At 52.4% G+C, this 24,513-nt stretch overlaps 2 protein-coding genes across 3 annotated transcripts in view; one reads left to right on the forward strand and one right to left on the reverse strand.

Moving 5' to 3' along the window:
- Positions 1 to 1,599: 1,599 nt before the first annotated feature.
- Positions 1,600 to 19,329, reverse strand: ZC3HC1 (zinc finger C3HC-type containing 1). The gene is made up of 10 exons (XM_054014851.1): positions 19,185 to 19,329; positions 16,427 to 16,538; positions 16,030 to 16,180; positions 13,967 to 14,050; positions 13,347 to 13,474; positions 11,600 to 11,757; positions 9,863 to 10,106; positions 6,512 to 6,718; positions 5,279 to 5,488; positions 1,600 to 3,962 (listed from the first exon to the last, which is right to left on the reverse strand). The coding sequence occupies exons 1-10, from the start codon at positions 19,319 to 19,321 to the stop codon at positions 3,894 to 3,896; spliced, it is 1,500 nt and encodes a 499-aa protein (XP_053870826.1). The 5' UTR covers positions 19,322 to 19,329; the 3' UTR covers positions 1,600 to 3,893.
- A 2,658-nt stretch (positions 19,330 to 21,987) lies between these two features.
- The window catches only part of KLHDC10 (kelch domain containing 10), a 31,668-nt gene continuing 29,142 nt past the window's right edge, over positions 21,988 to 24,513 (forward strand). For both annotated transcript variants that reach the window (XM_054015041.1, XM_054014975.1), the window contains exon 1: positions 21,988 to 22,147. In XM_054015041.1, the coding sequence (XP_053871016.1) occupies positions 21,988 to 22,147 (160 nt within the window). The remainder of the gene's footprint in view (positions 22,148 to 24,513) is intronic.

The following is a 24,513-nucleotide window of genomic DNA, read 5'->3' on the forward strand; positions in this document are numbered from 1 at the left end:
GTGCACAAATAAAGAGCTCATGTTTATATAGGACCACGAGCGTGCTGGCACGTCACAGACAACTGGGCAAGCAGGGCACAGGATTGGGACCCAGCAGAGACCTGGGCTCTGTTTCCCGCATGGGCACAGATCTGCTGCGTGACCCTGGGGAAGACACTTCCCCCTCTCTGCGCCTGTCTCCACTCCCACCGTGTCTGTCCTCTGTTTAGCTGGGGAGCTCGTCAGAGCAGGGCTGTACAATACCCAGCACAAGGGGGCTCTGAGCTTGGGCCGGGTCTCTAGGTCCCTGCTCCAAGGAGCTTAGGGTCAGAAATCAACGGGACTACTCCAGGAGTAAGGCACGACTCAAGGGGAGCAAGAAGATCGGGCGCAGGCTCAGTCTGAATAGACAATGTTGGGAGACGACGTCCCAGCATTTCACTCCCCTCAAGCCACCCCAGCTACAGAAAAGCCAACGGGATTCTCTTCCTCCTTGCACATCAGCAGCCCACTCGCTTGCTGCGGTCCCATCAGGGAAGGCAACATTTGGGGTGCAGCAACTTGATTCCTGGGGATGATGTGAGAAGGAAAGAGCCCAGCTTGGCTCTCAGCTTCGGGGGGCGGGACGTGTTAGGGAAAGAATCTTTTGACTTGTCAAGTGAGTATTGGAGATAAACATGGACACGGACTCGCCTCGGGGCAGAGCCACCCTTTAAAGAGGGGCTGGAGGCTCAGCAGACCGAGCCGGGGGAGGATGCTCCAATCTAGCACCGGAGGCAGCGTGGAAGGACCCAGATGGTGACAGCAAGACCTGGCTACTTGTCTTCCAGCTCTAGGCCCTGCTCCTGCTGTTGGCTCTGCTAGCGAGCACCCCAGTGGGGCCCCAGGTGGGATCCGGGCCATACCCATCGCACAGTGGAAAGAAGCTGCGAGTGCTTTAACACTGAGGTTGAGCGGTTCACTCCCCTCCACAAAGGACACAGCAGAGGCACGGCTGGGGAGCGCACTTAGCCGGGAGTTCACGATTAACGATTAGTTACACATTATGGTCCTGCTCCCAGCTCCTTGGCTCAGAGGATCATGAGGGGAAGGAAGCGTCCCCTAAGGAGAAGCACCTGGGGAACAGTTACATGCCAAGTGTTGGAGCAACAGCTCGTTGCGGACAGAGCCCGCGGCCTGTGAATTGGCTGGAGGTTTTTTCAGCAAAACAGCTGGTTCGCTTGGTGGTTGTGGTTTTGGCAAAATCCCAAGCTGAGCTCCCTTCCCCCTGCTGATTTCTCACTGGAAGGCAGAGCCCTTGCGGCTGAGAGATCAGGCTTCGAAAGGTCACACACACACCCACTCACCGTCGAGTGAACCCGCTCAGCTTTCCAAGCCAGGAGGGTGCCGGGTGAGCCCAGCCCCAGGGAAGGGAGTTGAATTTTGTATCACCCAAGTGAAGCTAGAGCCTTAGACTCCAGCCAGGCGCGAGAGGAGATGCTGCCAAGTGCAAAAGCCGGAGGTCTAAAATTAACAAACCCAGCAGCGTGCGGAGTCTCCAGAGGGACAGTAGGTTAAAGTTCAACTCCCCTTTTCCGCTCAGCCCAAACTTCTGATCCCGTGTAAGTAACGTCTGATGGCGTTTGTTAAACATTTTATTGTAACTTTACCCCAATAACAAGTTGTTGTTTTTTAAAGTAGGTGCCTTAATTGCAGAGGGAAAAACAATATTAGTTTGAATCTGTCTCATTGAGTGGTTGGATCAGGTAGTTGGGAATCAGGACTCCTGGGTTCTACGCCCAGTTCTGGGAAGGTTAAAGCAGGGGGTTGCTGGGGTCTGATTCTATTCGCAGCTCGTGATCATGTTTTAGGTCCCTGGGGAAATCTTAACTTCGCTGGCTCAGTTTCCACAACTGTAAAATGGGGATAATATAATATGACCTACCTGATAGGGGCATTATGGGTTTTAATCCATGTTGGTAAAGAGGCTGGAGGTGGACATAGGAATATTAAACCTCAGCTTGTAGCTGAGAAAAAATGTAGGTGACAGAGTCCAATTTGGAAAGGAAGAGGAACCCCCGATAGAAACGAAAGGGAGCACTGCCTGGGTGGGGTGAGTCGGGGGGGATCCCCTGGAAGGGACGCGCATGCTGCAACAGCAACAGTAGATGGTGCTGACAGGCACCAATCCTGCACTGACTGCAAGGCCTCTGGCTGGAGTGGCCATGTGACACCTACCCCTGCGCTGCCAGCGAGCCGGCTGTTTGATCATGAATCAGCCGGAGCCAGGTCTGTCCATAACCACAACCCTTCTTGTGGAAGAAGTTTCCCGGCGGGGGGTTTTACTTGGCCGGCTCTTAGGATTCTCGGTTGGCTGCATTCAGGGGCTCGAACACAGGTAGTTTCCATCATGTAATTTGTGGGGCTTGGGAGCTCTTGTGCCACTATTTGGGCAGGGATAGCTCAGTGGTTTGAGCATTGGCCTGCTAAACCCAGGGTTGGCAGTTCAATCCTTGAGGGGGCCATTTAGGGGCAAAATCAGTACTTGGTCCTCCTAGTGAAGACAGTTGGACATGCCCAGATTCCCTAGAAGCAGGAGTTTGAATCCCAGCAGGGGTATCTTAGCTTAGTTTGTCATCCTCCAAGGCAGAGTTCCATGCAGGGCAGACATGAAATTTGCAGAGGTCCAACCTGTGCAGTGTGGCTATTAGAGAGCCTTGCAACTTCCTTCTCAAGAGGGTTTGCTCAGTGTCCTTGAACAGCCTCTGCCAGCATTGTGCATTGCACTGGCTCGCTGCTGTGCTCCACACCAGAGGTAGCTGCATTTTAGTGATGCCAGGGGGGTATAACATGTGAAGCATCCTGGGATCTATGGGATGAGTGGCACCATCTGAATTCAGAATTACAACTACTTTCCAGAGAGAAAGGAGTAGGAGGAAGAAGAGACACTGGCGGGGGTAGATTTAGGGAACCAGTTCTGGCTACAGAACGGCCTCCTCTTTCTCTGCGTTGACCTGCTGGAGAGCCAAGCTCCTGCATGTGCAGATGCTTCTTCAAACTTCTTGGGTTGGCCAAACTGGGCTGGAAGTTCACGGTGCGATTCCTGGGTCATCGTGAGCACGGCAGAAGTGCAGTCAAGGCATCACGGGTTCTGTGGGACCTTGTAGAAAATGACCCTGCAGCTGCGATTGGATCCTCCCCCTCCTCTAAGCTCCCTCGTGCCAGCCTGCGGACAAAGCCAGCCCGGCTCTGAGGTGCCAGAGCTTCTGGCGAGACACCCCGAGCCTGGCGGTGGAGCAGGAAAGGTACTTGCTGGCAGGGAATTGGGGGAGGTGCTGTGCCCGTGTGTGGGGAGCAGGGACCCCAGCAGAACAGATCTGTGTATGACTGCCCAGGCCTAAGGCTGCATGTCACTGATCAGCCCCACCCCCGCAGGAAGGAGCGCCAGACAGCTAAGGAAAAAAAAAAAAAAAACAACAGTGAAAGATTTTATTACTACCTGTCATCACATCCCCAAGCCAGCAGGGCCCTGGCTCATAGGCCCCTGTATGGTGTGCAGTGAGGGACAGGCCTCGGCCCGTCTGCTGCACTAATCTATGAAATGGACGTAGTTCCTTGGCAGAAAAGATCCTCCCCGCCTGGAGCCTGCTCTGGTTGGAGGTGGGGGAAAGGCAGAGCCGGCGGGGGGCTGCCCCAAGCCAGCAGCTCTGAGAGCTGCAGTGGGTACGGTTTACAGCCAGGGCAGAGTGTGGCCTTCACACCGTGCTTTGGGCACCCCCAAATTACCTGCATCCCCCAGGAAAGGGCTCCCGTTGCTTGCCGGGCCTGGAGGAGCGGCTCCAGGAGCTGCCTGGCAAGCAACTGCAAAGCAGCTCTCTAATCCAACCCAATGTCCCATGCAGCCCGCCTGGCAGGCGTTCCCTGGCCGGGGGTCTTCAGGAGGAGCACATGGCTTCCCACTGCCGGAAGATCCGGAACACCTTGCAGGATTTTACTGAGATGCTCTGCAACAAGAAGGAAACAAGGGGACAATCAGAGATTGAGTCACTCCAGCAGGGAGTCGCACCCCAATCATAGAATCTCAGGGTGGGAAGGGACCTCAGGAGGTCATCTAGTCCCACCCCCTGCTCAAAGCAGGACCAATTCCCAACTAAATCCCCAAATGGCCCCCTCAAGGACTGAACTCCCAACCCTGGGTTTAGCAGGCCAATGCTCAAACCACTGAGCTATTCCCCCCACAATGGCCCAGCTGGGGGGTTCCCTCTAAAGCCCCAGGAGAGAGGACAGGCAGCGAAAGTGCAGGACAGAAGTACTGGCACGTTCATCCCAGGGTCACACTTGCTTTACAGACACTAGCCCTTATTACATAATCCCATTTTACTGAAGGGGAAACTGAGGCATGGAATGGGGGAGTGACAGAGTTAGAGCCAGAAATAGAACTGAGATCTCCCGATTCCCAGGCCTGGGCTCTAGCCTCCAGCCTACGCTTGTTCTAGCATCCTGATAAATTATCTGTCAAACTCTACCAGCTTCCAGAGGCTTGCCCAGACGGCAGCTGTACATGGCACATCTGGGACAGACACCCAGCTATCCTGTCCGTGATACAAATCACTTGAATCTTCAACGACAAATGCTGAAACCCCCACCCCACCCCACCTCCCGAGTTAGAACAAAGGTCATTCTCCAACACAAGAGGTCTGGGGGAGTAAACTGACAAACAACGCCTCTCTTTCGGGGTAGCTTGGGCCAGTTTTGGCTAAGATAGAGGTAGTGATGTCAAAATCAGGCTTATAATGGGAAGCTAGGTTCAACCTTCTCTATAGAGACTAGCATCTCTCCATAGCTATGCTGACAGTCCCTCTCTGACATGGTGTATTTATATACGCATGTATGCTGCATATGGGGTCACTATAAATATCTTCAGCACCTTCTACACGGTCCAGGCTCTGGTTTCACCTTCACTTTCCCCCTGGATAGACAGACTCACCAGACTCCATCTGTGGAAGTTACTAGCAGCTTCAGGCTCCAGGTAATTTTTCCCTTACAGAGCTGGGACAGTTTGAGTCAGTGGGTTTGTGGAGCTGGAAAGTGGAGGACGCTCCAGCTGTTTCTGAATGGGCACGTAGACGACAGGCAGCATGCGTCAGTCAGGACTACTAGCGATCAAAACCCTTTCTGCCAGATCAGAACCAAGCTGCCCCAAATTTTGTACGTAGGATCTCAGCCCAAGGTAGAATTTTAATGGCAAGTTTGAAGCAAACTAGAGTAGGCCTTCGGGAGATCGGGGGGTTCAAAGATTGAGGTGGGTTTCAGCTCTCACCACAAGCTCTGCGTCAGCTGCTCTGTTTGATTTCCTGGCGGCCAGGAGAACATTCAGCACCACCCGCCAGCCAGGCTCCGCCTTCACAGATGTCAGCTCCGATTGGTCGCCGGTGTCCTCTGAGACGGCCTTCTCCTGCACTGGGTTGACCCAAGGGCACCAGTCGCGGTGTTGAGAGCTGGGATCGAAGAAGCTTCTGGTGGAAGTGTCCTGCAGGGAGAGGAGAGGAGAATGGGTCTAAACCAGGGAGGGGAGTGACGACTTGTTTTAAAGAGACGTTATTAACAATAATACAGTCAGACACTGATTTAAAATCACCCCCAACTCCAGCCTCCAAAGCCACGCTGGGGAGCCCTCTCCAGGGCAGCAGACTCATAGACTTTAAGGTCAGAAGGGACCACTATGATCATCTGGTCTGACCCCCTGCATGCTGCAGGCCATAAAACCGTCCCTACCCCTTCCCTAGACTCTGCTGTTGAAGTCCCCAATCCAAGCAGAGAACAGGACAGGGGTGTCATTCATCTCCAGGGCTGTCTGGGGAAGGGGAGGTTCCATCCTGCAGCCCAGGACCGTCCCAGGGGAAAGTATCTGACAACTGCCAGTGAAAGAAGCCAATTCAGTGGACCCTGCAGCAGCCCTCTCAAATCTCCCATTAGTGCCCCTGAGTTGGAGGGGCCGTCTTTAGAGTGATTCCGTGGACCCTCTGTTGAGGCTTAAAGGAGTAAATTCACCGCGACGATGGTGCTTTGATAAGGCAACACCTGTCCCACCACCAAGGACACCGCTCCATGACCCCGATTCGTTACACGAAGGCCACCACGCAGCTGCCAGAGGGAAGCGACTTCCCATCACAACCAGGCCCATCTGGATTCAAACCCACAACCCAGAGGTGTGAAAGGCCCCACATCCCATTACCTTCCTTCCGATCCCTCCTGGGCCTGCAAAAGGATCTGACTTTGCCAGATTTGAGAAGAGGCAAAAGGTGTAATTTCCCCAAACTGGATAGAAAGATAGAAACTAACCGGAGGGAGAGAGAGTGTGTGTGGTGTGTGTGTGTGTGTGGGGGGGGTGATGCTCTCTCCGCTTCAGGGGATGGAGCCAGGACAGAGCAACACATGGTTGAGGAAGCAAGTTGCAAAGACTTTGCTAGCAGCAGGGAAAACCTGACCTGGATTCTTGAGAGAGTGGCAAATTCTCTCGGTCGTTCTCTTTGGCGCGTGGCCAGGCACTCACCGAACTACTGGAAGAGCAGAGGCGCGCCCGCTTGGCTCTCCTGTGAGGGCTGGATGGCACCTCCACGCTGTCCCCCTGCCCCATGCTGCGGGTCACCGGGCGGCTCCTCGGCGACGGGCTTGACGCCTCCGGCTCGGCCCGGTCCATGGGGCTCGAGCCATCCCAGCTCCGCATACGGGCTGTCACGGGGGATGGGCTCTTCTCGTGCTACCAGTGGGTAGGAGAGGGAGGGGAAAGTTAGCTCCTGATGGACAGCACTAGCTAGCAAATTCCTATGGTCACCAGCACTTCCTCAGCTGCTGGAGGAAGGGACCTGCACTCGAAGCACAGCAGATCCTCATGCCTATTACTACTCACGCCCCAGCTCGAAAGCCTGGGTAGGCGCTGTAGGGAGCAGATCCAGGGCGAGTGACTGGCACATCACTTACCTCTCTCCCCCAGTCCAACCGATCCATACACAGCCAGTCCTACCCAAGCGCAGCCTGACGAGACCCTACGCTTTTGGGGAGAGCTTTGTTCTGAGAGCACCTTCCCAGGGCTGGCCCCAGACAACCAGCCTGAAAATACCCATGTGGGCGGGACGAAAGACGGCACAGGCCACTGCCCATAACAAACACCGCTTGCTGCCCCGAGCCTTCCACCTGCCAGGTCCTGCTGAGGCTTCCGGACCTCTGGTGCCAGCACCATTGCAGGAGAGGTGGAAGTGCTGCATTGAGACTAGCTGTCATACTTCCTCCTTCCACAGGAGGTGGCGCTGTGCCCGGGGTAAGGGTTTTAGCACTTTCTGCAGAGTCAACACAGTGATGTGAGTGACTGATCCTAGGAGGTGCAATTGTAAAAATGCATCAAAACCCAACCACCACCCAGCCAGGAAATGAGCGTTTAGATGGGTGCTACAGAACACCCTGGGATTCATTCAACGCTCATCCTCAGGTATCTGAACGCCACTAGCCTTCAGACTCCCTGAGCAAACGACAGTATTTCGCATGCTCACTCCTCAAAAAACCTGCTGGGGCTCTCGAACAAAGGGGTTCTCCCCAACCTCTAGGCATTGTCACAGCTACCTCGCCAATGGCCTGGATACAACTTCAGTGCTACTCCCAAAGCGGGCAGAGGGGTCGCTCAAGTCCAAAGCAGCGTGAGAGATCCCCCCAGCACAGGGATTAAATGCCTGGATGCTGAAGCTAAACAGTCGGACTGGAAAGAAGGCACATTTTTGACAGAGAGGGTAATTAACCATTGGAATAACTTGTCATGGCGGAGTCTCCATCACTGACAATTTTACAATCGAGATGGGATGTTTTTCTCTGAGATCTGCTCTCGGAATTAGTTTAGGGACATTCTCTGGCCTGTGTTATACAGGAGGTCAGACCAGAGGATAACAATGGTCCCTTCTGGCCGGGGAAATCGATGGAAGAGTGAGACGTAGACCTTGCCCCCGCGGGACACTACACTGCTGCTCCACTAGACACTCCCAGAACTAGCCTGCTCGCTGAATTTTCAGGGGTAGCTCTGGGATGACAGACCGAGCGCATGTTGGGGGCATTTTCCCCCTTGACCGCCCCAGAAGTGTCTATAAATAAAAATAGCCAGAGGCCAACGTTTTCAAAAGCCACATTGATGGAGGTGCCTGGATTTCGGAGACCCTGCGGGGGCGGATTCTCATTGGCGCTGAGCGCCTGCAGCTCCGAGTAAGTCACTGAGAGCTGCGGGTATTAGCACTTCGGCAAACCTGGCCTAAAATGCAGGCAATCGATGGCCACTTTGGAAAGTTTGGGCCGTAGAGAAAATTCCAGCCTGTGGGGCCCACAGTCAGGCACCTCCTACCGGCATTGCGTCCCCTTTAAAAAGAGACAGAAGTAACCCCTTCCTCCTCTTCCCCAGTGGTCTCTCCCAGGGACCTGGCTTCAGAAATCTGCACGGGTGAGCGGGATCGGTGCTCACAGCACACGGTGCTCCCTGATTTATCATGAAATCTTTCAGTCCTGCTGTTTTTGCAGTTTCATCCCCTTGTTACTCTGCAGCAACAAAGCTGGGGCTCCGCTGTGAACCTAGCCTTGATAACGGCACCAAAGCTCTCTTTCATGCCACCCCACAGGAGAGGGATGAAAGGAGGGGCCTGCAAGGGGTCGCCCCATAAAAGCGGCGAGATTGGAAACGCGGCAGCACGACGGAGCCCGGGCTGGGGGAGAGCTGCCTTGAGAGCTTTCCGCTGGTGCTTGTGCACTCAATAACCAACTTAAAGCGACGCTTGGGAATCGGAACCAGGTTCCACTGGAAAGAATGCTCGTGTCTGCAAATCTGGATCAAACAAGGAGCCATCTTCACTGGGGGCAATGGCAAAAGGATGCTGCCAGCGACTGTGCCGTCAATCAGAAATCCACCACAAGTACCCGCCTGGGACCAGATCCTGATCCCAGTTACACTGGTGCAAATCTGGAGTCGCCGCAGAGCACGGTGCTGTAATATAGTCAACAGCCACTTCCCTACCTGCAGAGTCCAGGCCAGAATTTAGGGAGATCCCATGTAATCAGGCAGCACAGGCTACGTTTAGTTTCTGGAACTGGGAGCCAGAGAAAACCACTGGGTTTTGTCCACGCTCAGTGGCCTAAATAAAGAGTCCCCGGCATGTTCATCACAACCGAGCCCAGGCTCTTGTCTAGCACCCGGGCCAGGACAGTGGGCGTGTGGGGGATTTAACCTCTCAACAAAATGCTTGATTCCCACAACCTCCCCCCATCCCCACCAGCTGGCACTTGGAGGCTGCTTTCCAGCAGGATTACGACAGCGCTAAGGTAAGTCCCTGCCTGGCCTTAAACTACCTGACCATGTTGCTTTAACATTCCCATGAGGGACGTTCTAATTTCAGATCTACGCAGGGAGCTCCACCCCAGCAAGTCAACGTGCTGGTGGAGGGCTGCCTAGAGCTCTCGGCAGTCAGGGATGTGGCTTCAGTTGGCCAAAGGAGAGGGGGGGTCTCTAGACCGTGATAAGCCCACGCGTCTTTTCTGCTGCAGCACTCCTAACCCACCTGGCTCAGCGGCCGGGAGCAGGACCCAAACCCTGATCCCATGAGTGGCAACACAGGGGGCTGTCACTAGACCATCATGCTGGCCCAGACATTTCTCCTTCCCTAGGACGGACATCTAGCGCCATACAAACAGCACGTCTGACGCTGGGATAGTAAATACACTGCCACGAAGGCCATCCATACACATCACAATTACAGGCCTTTTCTCAAGGCCACAGGGCTTCCGCGCACACAGCTCTGCTAGGAGTCTCAATCTCTCTCCAAACCTCCCTCCCAAAGAAACTTGGAGGGACCTCTCCGAGCGAGGGGGCGAAGCGTACCTGCTCCGAGCCCGGAGGAAACGTCGTGTCCTGGCTTCTCGTGATCATCCTGTGGGGAGACGTGGGCACCAGTGGGGCTCGGTCCGAGCGTGCCTCTGTGGGCGTGGTGGGAGTGCTGCTGAATCCAAAGGAAGAGTCCAATTCGAGCATGGAAGACTCAATCTGATGGAAACCCCACAGCCCCACCTTCCTCATGCAGCGGGAACACGTGATCACCGGGAGGTGCATGGACCCTGGCGAAGGGCTGTGTGTTGGAGGCAGGGTAGAGTGGGGTGAGGAGAGAAAGTCAGGAACAAATCTAGGCACTTCCTCAAAACTGATACTGATTATTAGAACAGACAGATGTATTTGATAGACTAAACATTTAGTTCAGTGTTCCCCAAACTTCTGAAAGCTGAGCTCCCACTTCCGGGAAACCAATCCCGCCCCCCCGCCATGCACTGTTAAAAGTCTACACATTTTAATCTATACACCAACCTGCACACACCCCTCAGTTAGCTCTTTGCATGGTCCTTCGTTACCTTTCTTTCATGCTTTGATGAGCAGTGAAATAATCAACAGTGTTGACGTTTATTTGAAATAGCATCATTGGCATCTAAGTTAATGGGGCAGTTGACAGCTCAGAGCTATTGTTTCAGGCTCTCTGCAAACTCAGGCAGATGTCTATCTCTGCATCAGTTACTTCACTTCATGGTTTTGGAGGTTTTCTTTGCAACCACAGCAGCTAGAGCAGGGGTGGGCAAACTTTTTGGCCCAAGGGCCACATTGGGGTTGCAAAACTGTATGGAGGGCCAGGTAGGGAAGGCTGTGCCTCCCCAAACAGCCTGGCCCCGCCCCCATCTGACCCCTCCCACTTCCCACCCCGACTGCTCCCCTCAGAACCCCCAACACATCCAACCCCCCCTGCTCCTTGTCCCCTGACTGCCCGCTCCTGGACCATCCAACCCCCCTGCTCCCAGTCCCCTCACTGCCCTGACCATTATCCACACCCCCGCACCCTGACAGGCCCCTTGAGACCCCACACCTATCCAACCCCCCCATTCCCCATCCCCTGACCCCTAGCCACACCCCCGCCATGACAGGCCCCCAAGACCCCATGCCTATCCACCCCCCCCCGTTCCCCGTCCCCCATCCACACCCCCGCCCCCTGACAGGCCCCCCGTGACTCCCACATTTATCCAACCCCCCACCTGTTCCCTGACCACCCCCCAGAACCTCTGCCCCATCCAACCGCCCCCTGCTCCCTGTCCCTTGACTGTCCCCCCGGGACCCTCCGCCCCTTATCCAGCCCCTCGGCCCCAGCCCCCTTACCATGCTGCTCAGAGCAGCATGTCTGGCTCCGGGCGGTGCGGCTGCCAGACACGCTGCCGCGCTGCTCGGCAGGAGTGCACAACCCTGACACCCAGAGCGCTGCCCGCGTGGCTGCCAGAGAGGAGGGACAGCAGGGGAGGGGCCAGTGGCTAGCCTTCCCGGCCGGGAGCTCAAGGGTCTGGCAGGACGTGGCCCGCGGGCCGTAGTTTGCCCACCTCTGAGCTAGAGGCTGACACTTTTTAAACACTGGAAGCTCAGGCCCTAGAGAGGCAATATTGGAGAGGACAGTCCTTTGTGCTCCAGCCCCTCAGTTTCTGACAGGTTTCATAGCAAATTTTAGCGAAGTGCTACCTACATTTTGAAGCGTGTCTGATATTTACAAACAGCATTTTAGCTTTCACCGTCCGAGATTAGTCGCCTACTGACCTGTAAGCCCAGCCGCAGAGGGCCAGGATGCAGGCGGGGACATGTACTTGAAAGAGGTCAGAGCCCAATTTCATTGGTGTTTTCTCCCCTTCGGTTTTGCATTCGAGTTCCTCCTCGATCAGATGCAGGAGAAGGCTGATTTTATCTTCTGTCAAGGACTGCAAAGGACACACGACTCAGTCACGGTCTGGGAGGGTCAGGAGCCATGCTTGGGCTCCCTCAAACAGAGTTCCAATACACGGGGCACACGTGGAGCAAAGACTATCTCTAGTTGTATGGCACCTAGCACAGCGGGGCTCTGATCTCAGCACTACTGTACTACAAATAAATGATTACAATGTTGCAATCAGGAAAGTGGCTATGGGAAAAAATGTCACCTTCTTACTCCTCAGATGGGTTTCCTGGGTGTTTTCAGAATCTGGGCTGCTGACGTTAGCGACTGTTGTAAGGTTCTACTCCTCTTAGCTCTTCAGAACCAACACAGAATGGGGGATGGATTCTATCCTGCCTCGTGCACGAGCAACAGAATCATGAACTAAGTTCTGATCGCCGGACTAATCTCCACCCCCAGAAGGCCAAACAGGTGAAATGGAAAGTGGAATGTGGCCTGCAGAATCTTCGTTACTGGCGAGGATGCAGGAGCCAGAATGAACCCAGCTTGACTCTCAGATCCCAAAGGGCGGGGGCAGTGTGTGTGTAAACTGAGCACATTGATGGGGAATCACTGAGACACAATGAGGAAGGAGCCCCAGGGTCCCATTGTCGGGGAGGCCCTTTTCAGAACAGAACGTTAGGAAGGACACAGATGGGATACAGAAATGTGGTCAGTGCCCATTGCCTTGGCAACACCTACTGCCCACACCCCTTATGGCTTTTAAACCTAAGCCAATATATATGCTATCCATGGAGGTAGCTAAGTCAACCATCTCCACTGTTATTCCTTTCCAACCAACTGATGAACCCTTGGTTCCAGCAAATAAGTCCCACCCTGGTGTCATACTGAGAGACAACCAAACACCTGACTATAGCAATGGGCCTTGGTACATGGCTGATGGGCACTAGACCCAGTGCTCTGGGCAACCATTAGAAGATGAGAGTTTATAGGCTGCGACTTTCTGGTCGCTCTATCTTACAATCACCTTGCAGCTAACGAGACAAGGCTGGTGGCTACTTCCTGCTCAGGACACCTCACTGATTAATGTGAGTAACTGTTAATGAGGTGAGGGTCTGCTGGTAGGGCTGGCCTCCTTCCCTCTGCAGCTAAGGGCATGCTGTACAAAAAGGAGTCCACCGTCTCCTTCCCATGAAGCGGTTCCACATGAAGCAGTGGGAACCCGAGGCTGCTGACATCTTTATGCACATTTGCAACATTGGGACATGTAAACCCACTTTCGGGGGCTGCCTCCCCAAACTGTGCAATTACAGGACACAATTTTGAAAACCATCTTTAAAAAACCTTAGGAAATTCCACACCAAAACCTCTGTTAGGAAAACGTTACGGTTGCAAAATTAAGTGCTCAAACATCAGTGAGCACCTCAGGTTACTCATGCAGACTATTAAAACTGTAGGACGATGCATGCACAAGGGGCAGAGCTAAGGTTACCCAGGCAACTGTCACTTTAGCCTTCCTTGGCTTCTGACGTCTCAACCTTACTGTCATTTTTATATGGATTTAGATAGTGCCGGGCATGCCAGGCATCTTCATCTGACCCTTCCCACTTTTCCCAATGGTGAGCACGAACTCACCATATTTTTCAGATCCTCTGGTTTCAGGGAGGGCAGCTGAAGTTCTAGCTGACACAGGCTTTGAAAGCGATCCAGGAAGTCACTGACAAGGGCTATGGGCTCGCCAACCAGTAAAACAGCAAAGCGATCTATTAGGAAGCAAAAAGCAGGAGGCTTCAGTTTCGATGCAGATCCCTGCCCTCTCGTCATTTCACAGAGGGGGAGAGAGAGAGAGAACAGGAATCAGTGATGCCAAATTAAAAATAAGGGTCTTCCTGCCATTAAAAGGCCAAGCACAAAAAGGAGCATGGACCTACTATTTTGTTCTTTTTCAGGTCACCTTGAAGCCTGATCCATTGCTGAAACGTGGCTCAACTTCCTAGTGAAGTGAGGGCTGTAAAAAAGATAAATTCTCTAACCCTTTACACATGCCCTAAGTCATGCAATCCCCTCCACATCCCGATTAGCGTTTTTAACAGTCATCTCTCTCCGTAAAAAGGGACTGTAACAATCTCGTAGGTAGGTGCTACTGAAGGCAATGCTATGAGAAGGCCAATACAAAAGGAGAGGGCAGTAAGACTAGAAAGGAAGAAAGAGCATATTCTTGGACTGTTGCCCAGGGTGGACTGAGTGACACCTACCTGGGCAGGGGCTGTCTGGCCAGAAACAGAACTTCTCATGGGCAGTACACAAAGCTTTCTTCAGCACTGCACACCTCTCCTTGTCTGAAAGGCAAACAACACTGAAAGCTAGGTAGCTGCGGAATGATCTTCCACAGGAAGCGTGTGGGACATTTCAATCTAGTTGGACAAAGCTCAGGAGAAGACACCGCACTGGCAGAGGGATGGCTGGAGGAGAGCTAACAGGGTGTCCATAGCGCTAATGTCTAAGGTGGTGTCATTTTGACTGATATTTGCATGGATGGCTGCATACAAATCTGTCCTGCAGAAACCCTGAAAAGTTACTGACTGCAGATGTTAACGTCTCATCTTAAACCACCTCCCGTTCCCTTTCCCTTGTCCTATAGCGGAACCCCATCCCGTTGGGGACAGACTGCCTCATGCTCTCTGCCCCACCAGCTCTTCTTCCCTGCAGATAACTCTATTGGGCCCCCTACTCATTTCTCCCTGCCCTGTCTTACCTTCATCCTTGCTCTCTCTTCCCACACTGGTTCATGCTCTGAGGGAGCAGTCAGGAACCAGCAGCAGTGGGGAGCAGGGCAGGTTACGAGGGAAAGAAGGGGACATTCTCAGCCAGGCAAAACCTATTCCACCTCCCTGCAGCCACAAACCCTCCCACTCCCTTGGCACATTGCTCCCAAGTGGTCACCATGAAACCGTAGGAGTTTGCCAACGTCCAGGTGATGGGGGCTTGGCTAAGGATACATTTAATTCTCCTTTTAAGTTGATCAAACCCCTCCCCCTCTCCTGCCCACAGAACCAAATCATTTAGTAATAAAATGAAAAAATTCTACCCTGTGCTTTGATCGCCTCAAGTTACTTAGATTGTAAACTCTGTGGGGCAGGGATCACCTGTTTGTTCTGTGTTTGTACAGCGCCTAGCACCGTTGGAGATGCTACAGTAATACAAAGAATATATGATTCTAAGCAGGTACTGTTATCAATACACTAATTTGACCAGTAGCTACTTAAAGTAACTATTTAATTAACAAGGAGGGGTCAACAGTCTGAATGAAACTGAAAAAAAAAAAAAGAAAGGGCCTAAAAGAGACGCATGATAAAACACAACCACAAGTTCCCTCAATCAGACATCATTAGTAATCCAAGCGTTGGTACGTGTTATGCAAACAATTATATGCCCCCTAGTGGACATGCAAATAACAAGATCAGTTACTTATTTAACTGATTTAAAGCAAAGTGATACGAATGGATAAATTATTGTTATTTATCACACGCTGATGTATTCATCTCCATAGTAGACACAAAAAGGAGAGAGAATCAGTGGCCAGAAGCGTTTGCTTGACCAAAAGAAGCAGAAAGCTCCAGTTTCAATTGCGGGTGTGGGTTAATATGGTCTCCAGGCAAAGGAATGTACAGGGAAGGAAAGCAAGTTAAAGGGCTGTGAAACCATCGTACTCCAAGGCTAAGGGAAAAACTTGAGATTGCTAGACTAGAAAAAACAACATAAAGTGAACATAACAGGTAGAGAGAGTTTAACTGCTAACAATTCCCCATAAATTCTTTGTTACAAAGGAAATGCCAGACTGGCTCAGAGCAGAGGCCCATTATTATTTGTATGGCCATAGCATCTAGGAGCCCGACGCAAGGACCAGGATACTTTTGTGCTAGGCGCTGTCCAAGCACAGAACAAAAAGATCGTCCCTGCAGTGGTCAGTTACCAGCTGCTTCAGGAGATGGTGCAAGAAACCCTGCAGTGGAATAACCTGCCCCCCGGGAAATCTCTTCCCAGCCCCTGGTAGTAGAGCTCAGTTGATGCCCTCAAGCAGGAGGTTTTATGACCTTTAAAACCCAAGGGTGTTTTTAAACTTGGGTGCATGAACTTAAACATGCTAAACAAGCGGCTCCATTTTCAGAGAGGCCCCAGCTTCCAGAGAAAATACCAAATGTAAATGCCCAAGTATGAATTTAGGTGCCTGCTCTAGGCCCTTCGCTGTGAAATCTGTAGTTTTATTTCCAGATTAGGAACAAAGCGATCAGCCGCATGGAGAGACTGTTGTACGTACACTTGTTGAAGTCAAATGCCAGCTGCAAACTTGCACAGAGGAAGGCCTGGCAGCTGGAGCACTTCAGCATGTCACTCTCTATATTGGTCCATCCATATTTGGCACATATCAGGGGGGACAGCTCATGAGGTTTGCCTGCCCACTTCAAAGAGTGCTCATGTTAAGGACAACAATACAGAGACATCACAACTGTATTCAGCGAAATACTTGGGCCAACCAAACAATTCCCCTGGGTCTTTATTGAAGGACACCGTTTCCACCTTTTAAGAAACGGAGTGGCTGGGTGAAGAGACACGCATGGGGACTGACTCCCAGGAGAAATTCTGGGTTGGTTTTTGGCGGGAGTGTAGGGGTAGGTCAGCTTTTGATACAGAAAGCTCAGCACCAAAAAGGATATAGTAAACGTTTCTACTCTGCTGAAGAAGGCTTCTTTACTAGTTGTCTCAAAAGGAAGAGCATCTGTTTGCGAAGAGCCATTAGTTGATTCTGACAAGGCAGACGTGTCCTTTCTAAAATAAAGCAACAGGTCAGCAAGCAAAGTCCCTTTGCCCTCTGTGTAAAGATTTCATTAATGTTCTAGAAAAATGCATATTACAGCAATGAGTCCACAACACCTCTACCAATCTCACCCTTCAAGCTTAACCTCCAAACAAATTTCTTCCATAAGCCCTACAAACCCCAGATTCTAAGAAGGGTTAACGAAACAAAGGCCAACTAAGAGAAAATGGAACAAAGATGTACACTAAACATCAGCACTCAATCTCCTGACACTGATCAGTAATAGCTGGTGATATGCATTTGCCACCAGGGTTCCCCCACCTCTTTCCCAAATCTGGTGAAGTAAGATGGAAAACGGATACGAAATCTGAAAACTTTGCAATGGAGCAGCATGATTCAGTGCCTTAAATTGCAGCAAGGGAGGTTTAGGTTGGACATTAGGAAACACTTTCTAACTATCAGGATAGTTAAGCACTGGCACAAATTGTCTAAGGAGATTGGGGCATCTCCATCATTGGAATTTTTAAGAACAGGTTAGACAAATATCCGTCAGGAATGGTCTAGCTCAGTGGTTCTCAAACTTTTGCACTGGTGACCCCTTTCACATAGCAAGATTCTGAGTGTAACCCCCCACTTATCAATTAAAAACGCTTGTTTATATATTTAACACTATTATAAACGCTGGAGGAAAAGTGGGGTTTGGGGTGGAGGCTGACAGCTCACAACCCCCCATGTAATAACCTCATGAGCCCCTGAGGGGTCCCAATCCCCAGTTTGAGAACCCTGGTCTAGCTACTACATAGTCTTGGCTTGAGTGCAGGGGACTGGACTAGGTAACCTCTCAACCTCAACCCTTCCAGTCCCACAGTTCTATGATTCTATGACAGGGCACAAGACTGTGAGCAAGACGACATTGTTCTCTTCCCATCTCGAGGCTACATTAGCTTCTGGGGTGAAAAAAAAGACTGTGAGGAACTGTTAAAGAAAAAGTGTGAATTTCTTATTTACTATTTCCTTATGGTAGCACCCAGAGGCCTCCCTGTGCTGCTTTCGACACCACCAATAACCCACTCCTTAAAACCTTGTGCTCTGTTGGCTTCTATAACTCTGTCCTCCCCTGGTTCTCCTCCTATTTCTCTATTTTTTCCTTTCGACATCTCCTTTGGTAGGTCTTCCTCCTCCCCTCTCCATGTGAGAGTCCCCCCTTGTCTTGTCCTCTTCTCCCTCTAGATCTTCTTGCTAGATGGTTTCAACCACCGACTTTTCACTGATGAATTACAAACCTTTTTCTTCGTTTGTGAGCCTCCATCCAATTCCACATCAGAGCCTGGTACATAGACTTCACCTCCCTGATACGTTGCTGTCAATTTTAAATTAACTTTTGGCCAAACCTGGACTTTTAATATCCTCTCTGAAACCTTCCCCACTCCACCCATTCTTGGTCACCTTTAAAAAATACCACAACCCTCCATGTCACCCCAGCCAAAAAACTTGGGGGCCATCTTCAGCTCCTACACTTCCTCACCACTCATAACCAGGGCTGTGCTTAAGTCTAGCCACACAGGGAGTCAATTTTGACTCACAATGGGAAAAGAAATCCACTTGAGAGTCAGCTGCTGTAAACACAAAGGCTTGTGCAAACTGGAGCCAGTTCGCACCGATTCGCAAGAACCGATTGTTAAATTTAGAAGTTGGTGTAGAACCAGTTGTTAAAGGGGCCGGCGGGTGAGACTGTCCTGTCCGGCCCGCCTGAGCTCCCAGCTGGGGAGGCTGCTCCCCCCCCCGCAGAGCCCCAGTGCACCGCGCCCCTGGCGCCAGCACTCTGGGCAGCTCTGCAGCTCCTGCCACTTTGAACAGCATAGTAAGGGAGCCAGGGTTGGGAGGAGGGGTTGGATAAGGGGCAGGGAGCGGTTGGAGGGGCAGAGGTTCTGGGGGGGCTGTCAGGGGACAGGGGGGTTGGGTAGGTGTGGGAATTCCAGGGGTCTGTCGGGGTGGTGGTGGATGGGGTCGGGGCAGTCAGGGGACAGGGAGTGGGGCAAGTTGGGTAGGGGGTGGGAAAAGACAGGCACGTGGGGCTTGTACTCACTGCGCGGTTCCCTACCAGGTCTTCAGCGGCACTTCGGCGATGTGGGGGAAGGGGTCTTCACTCGGTCCGGGTACAGGACCTGCCGCCGAAATGCCGCTGAAAACCCGGAGTGAGTGAAGGCCCCCCCCCGCCGAAGTGCTGCCGAGGACCCGGTAGGGAACCGGTTCTTAGGATTTTGGGAGCGCATCACCGACCGGACCCAACCACGGGGCTGTGCTGACAACGCGGCAGCTACAATAGGGCCCATCGCAAGGCAAACACCGGCCTCCTCCGAGATGCCGGGGCCGAACGGGCAGACGCCTGCCTTTGGCCAGGCAAACAATGCTCCTAAAGCCTCGGCCAGGTCCATCGCCCTCCCCCCGACCGCGAGCGACTGGCCCGCCCGGGGGCCTCACTCCAGCCCGGCTTGAGAGGGACACTCGCCTGTCTGGGCCCATGTGGCCGCAACGGTGCCCACGCTGGGGGCCTGGCGGACCCTGTGTGGGGCTGAACCCCCCCCCCCCGCCACTGGGCCCAACGCAGGTGCCCAGGGGGGTAACCAGGGAGATGTCCCCCCCCGATCCCCGCTCACCCCTCCAGGCCGGGCTCCTCCGGGGCGATGCCCCCGTCTATCAGCTCCCGGATCTTCTGCGGGGTGACGGCTGGGGACTTCGGTTTACCCCCGGGCCCCTCCTCGCTCTCCGGGGCAGCAGCGCTGGGCGCCGCCATCTTGGTCCCGTCGGTGTAACCTTCCCCCCGCGGAGGCGGGAAACACGGAGCCGGGGAACTACCGTTCCGGCCCCACCCGGAGGGCGCTCCAGGGCCCTCTCATCTCCACCCCCACCCCCGGATTAAGGGGAGTCGCCGCCCAGGGGGGCACTGAGCCAGATCCTCCCTCCTCCCTTGTCATGGGGGAAGTCTCCAAATCCATCCCTAGTACGGGGAGCCTCCCTGACAAGGAGACAGGGCTTGGGGGGAGCATAAGGGGAGTAAAGAGGAGAGTGCGTCTACACTGCACCTGCGCTACAGCGGGGAGCGAGGGTTACTGAGGGTGTGTCTACACTGCACCAGCGCTACAGCGGGGAGTGAGGGTTACTGAGGGTGTGTCTACACTGCACCAGCGCTACAGCGGGGAGCGAGGGTTACTGAGGGTGCGTCTCCACTGCCGGCGCTACAGCGGGGAGCGAGGGTTACTGAGGGTGTCTCCACTGCCGGCGCTACAGCGGGGAGTGAGGGTTACTGAGGGTGCGTCTCCACTGCACCTGCGCTACAGCGGGGAGCAAGGGTTACTGAGGGTGTCTCCACTGCCGGCGCTACAGCAGGGAGCGAGGGTTACTGAGGGTGTATCTACACTGCACCAGCGCTACAGCGGGGAGCGAGGGTTACTGAGGGTGTATCTACACTGCACCAGCGCTACAGCGGGGAGCGGGGGTTACTGAGGGTGCGTCTCCACTGCCGGCGCTACAGCAGGGAGCGAGGGTTACTGAGGGTGTGTCTACACTGCACTTGCGTTACAGCGGGGAGCGAGGGTTACTGAGGGTGCGTCTCCACTGCCGGCGCTACAGCAGGGAGCGAGGGTTACTGGCACTACAGTGTCACAGCTGCAGCTGCACTGCTGTAGCACTGTAGTGTAGACACTACGGCGATGGAAAAGGAGTTTTTCCATTGCTGTAGTATATCCACCCCTGAGCGGTGGTAGTTAGTTGCGTATACAATTGTTTTAGGTCAACCTAACTGTGCCGCACAGGGCATGAGATGCTTCACAGCCCTGAGCAATGTAGCTAGGTCGACTTAAGTTTCAGGTGTAGACCAGGCCTTAGAGTCTCCTGTGCCTACAGGCACAGGAGGCAACCCATTTCTCCCACTGCTGTCTGTCCGGAGCAAGATGTCTGACTCCATCATAAATTGTTTCCATGAGAGCAGCATCCTTCTTGATAGGTCATCCCGTGTCCACCATGCCTTCTCTTCCCTCCAGATGGGATCCAATCGAAGATGTACCTGGAGCTTTTGCCCCAGGGTAACTTGATGACAGGCCCAAACCACTGTAGCCATCTCTGTCTAATTACTGATTCCACAGTCTACCGACTTGCTCCGCACAACACTTCCACATTAATTACACAATCTCTCTAATGAATTCCCAACATTCTAGACCCACAAAAGCATTTTGGTTCCTAAGTTCCATTGAAATAAGTCCATAGCTCTTCTTCAGGTCTGGGTTAGTTCAATAAAAGATGTTACCTCACCTACCTTGTCTCTCTCATTGAAATCAATGGTACTAAGGAGCCTAAATACCTTTGTTGATTTGAGCCTTAAGCCCCTACAATCTCCTGCTTCCTGGCCCTCCCCTTTTGTGGGAAGATCGCTCCCCTGACTTGTGATTAAGGGAGAAATCCCTGGATCCTCTCGACCCCAGTATTACTGATCCCAGGTGTTCAAAAATTATGACTCAGGCCTCAAAAACTCATGTGTTTTAAAAATGATAATACATGTTGGAGTCTTTTTATTTGCCTTCTGGTTTCTGAGCTTTTAGGCATCACATTTTCAAGCTTTTCTCTGCCATCACAAATGCTAAAAACTTAACATTTTAAAAAGAGTCTCGCATATTTGCATGTCTCCAGGAGCTGGGTGTTTAAGACAAACAGCAAATATGGCATTTGGGGTGTAGGCTGACAGCTCATGACACTCCCTGTAATAATCTCGTGATCCCCTGCGGGTCCTGAGCCCCTGTTTGAGAACCTCTGTTCTATATGAATAATAACCACTAGTGGTATTATTCATATAGAATATGAATATGCATCTGACGAAGTGGGCATTCACCCACAAAAGCTTATGCTCCAATACATCTGTTAGTCTTAAAGGTGCCACAGGACTCTCTGTTGCTTTTCACCAGTGGTATGGTGGCTTCCCTCTGCTCAACTACTGCCACAAGGCAGGAGGGGACCCCATGAATGCTGCCCTAGCAGAGGTTGGTTTGGGACATGCCCCCCGCCTTACCACCCTAGCTCTCCTAGATAGATACCAGCCTTACAGCTGAACAGAAGGTTCTATGGTTGGTGAAAGTTCAGGAGTCGGCTGCTGATTGCTCCTGCCTGATCCCGTACTGGCGCCCGGAGGACCAGAAAGAGTCGAGCGGGGCGGTTCGAGGACCTCGGGTATCCATTGCTCACGTCTGTCTCTGCCCCTCTCTTTGGTGACGTCCCCCTCTTTCTCTCCACCGGCCAAGAAGTCGCTCTCCTATTGGCTCTGACTATTGAAGGCCGCTGCTGATTGGCCTCTCCGTGGGAGCAAGAGAGCGAAAGCCTTCCATACCCCCCCGGCGGCGGCGGCGGCGGAGGCGGAGGGAGCGGGCCGGGGGCGGAGCCGGAGCTGTGGGGGGGAGCGGAGTCGGTCGGGCCATGTCGGCGGCGGAGGGCGGCTGGGACGGGAACCGGCGGCGGGGGGGCGCTGGAGGCAGCGGCTCGGGCGGAGGGGGCAGCGGGGACGGGCCCGGGGCGGCGCCGGCCGGGGGGCTCCTCAACCGCTTCGTCCAGCTGCCGGGCAGGCCCCACCTGGCAGGTGAGTCCGCTCCGGCCTCCGCCACAGCGCCTGGGGCCGCTCCGCGCCCAGGGGTAGCGTCATACCCCCCCCAGCAGCTCCGAAAGGGGGGGGGCTCTAAGCGGGGGGGGGGGGCGACCCCACCTGGGGGTCCCTGATAATGGGGGGGGCGCCCCACTGCCCCGGGACTGCCCCGCCCGGGGGTGTCTCTGCTGCCCAGAAAACGGGGTCACGCTGGGGCGCGATCGGCTTGAAAGGGGCTGGGTCTGACCGTGCTGCCCTCATGGGTCCCTCCGTCCTACAGCGGACCCAGGCCTCCCATCCTCTCCCCTGGGCGCTGTTGGGGTCCCGGTTTCACAGCCGGGTCCCGGGAAGTACTGAGAGGTCTAGTCACTTGCCCAGGGTCTCTCACAGAGACGGAGTCAAGCCCTTTAATTGCACAAGCTGTGAACAGTGTGTGTGTCTGATCTCGAAGGTGCTTCAGCTACTGTAGTGATGGACCAAGGGAAGTACCTGGTTAGAAAACCAGACGCTGAATCTGCCCAGCTGGAAGTAGAATCTATAAGCCCTGACTTTAAGACTGCTCTGTCTTTGGCTACAAGATCATTCTTCCCTTGTATTTGTTGTTCATGTAATTGACACTGATTTTGATGATCTCTTTCTGATGCCAGCAACATACAGTAGTAACCCTGCGACAGGGTTGTGTGATCTGCAAATTTACGTGTAAAGGATGTTGCATCTACCAAAGGATGAGTAAAGCTGCTGCTAATACCTTCACACATGCTACCATCTAAAAGGCCAGCTCTTGTTTTTCATAAATATTTTATTAAACTTCAAAATCAGCTGTACCAAGTTTGTCTTATAAGAAAATCACATAAATTTGGTTCCCTTTAGGAAAAGGAAGAGATAATATACTTGTTTGTTTCAGTTGAAACCAATTTTGCCTAATAATATGAAGCCACTAACTTCCATTGATTTCAGTATCAGGGGGTAACCGTGTTCGTCTGTATCCACAAAAACAACCAGGAGTCTGGTGGCACTTTAAAGACTAACAGATTTATTTGGGCCTAAGATTTCATGGGTAAAAAACCCCAAAAGCTTATGCCCAAATAAATCTGTTAGTCTTTAAGGTGCCACTGGACTCCTTGTTGTTTTTATTAATTTCACTTAGATGCGTTGGGGACCCCTGGGATACGGTTTGGGGGACAGTTGTGATAACCTACTCAGTGTGATACCTATCAAATGTTTCCATTCACAGATCTCAAATGTTGGCGGGAATGTAACTATTTGCTTTGAGTTATTTGTCCATCCACCCAATTTGCATCTTCTCTCTCTACCATGACATCATCGGCCCTGCTTTAACTGCCCTGGATTTCCATTAAGTATGGTGTGATCCTTTTTTGTGCAGAGATCATTGACATGAATTTATGCCAAAGAGCTCTTAGCACACTGTGGAAGGTGGCACATTTGCTAAGGCTTTGCAAACCGTTCTTCACCTTCAGTAAGCCCGGTGTTCTGTATTATTTCACAAAAAGAACAGGAGTACTTGTGGCACCTTAGAGACTAACAAATTTATTAGAGCATAAGTTTTCGTGGGCTACAGCCCACTTCTTCGGATGCATATAGAATGGAACATATATTGAGGAGATATATACACACATACAGAGAGCATGAACAGGTGGGAGTTGTCTTACCAACTCTGAGAGGCCAATTAAGTAAGTGGGGAAAAAAAACTTTTGAAGTGATAATCAAGCTAGCCCAGTACAGACAGTTTGATAAGAAGTGTGAGAATACTTACAAGGGGAGATAGATACTCCTGTTCTTTTTGCGGTTACAGACTAACATGGCTGCTACTCTGAAACCTGTATTATTTCATACAGTGTGTGTGGTGGGTGTTTTTTTTTTTTGCTGGGGACGGGAGCTAAATTTCAGAAGTCAAACTAACATAACAAAAGTGAAAGTGCCCTGGGCTATTTTCTATTCCTGGCTCTGCTGCTGACTCACTGTGACCTGTGGAAAGTCTTAACCTTTATGCCAGTGTCTGCACCTATAAAATGGGGATGCGTTTCTCTGTTGAGATCCTTTCAGGAAAAGACTGGGGGGAGGAAGATGAAAATTGTACTTCTAAAAGTAACTTGTTCAACAAGGGAAAAACTCTTTGAAGTAATAAAGTAAAAACTCTTTAAAACATATTGTAAAAGGATTAGAAAAAGAGTCCTACTGTCTACAGAATCTGTGCGCACTCCGGCGGATCAAAGCAAGTTCGATATAACGCGGTTTCACCTATAACGCGGTAAGATTTTTTGGCTCCCGAGGACAGCGTTCTATCGGGGTAGAGGTGTATGTCAGAGAAGCAAAAAGGATTCATTTTTCAAGTCAGCTTTAAC

Source organism: Malaclemys terrapin, chromosome 1, assembly GCF_027887155.1.
Source record: "Malaclemys terrapin pileata isolate rMalTer1 chromosome 1, rMalTer1.hap1, whole genome shotgun sequence".
Lineage (NCBI taxonomy): Eukaryota > Metazoa > Chordata > Testudines > Emydidae > Malaclemys > Malaclemys terrapin.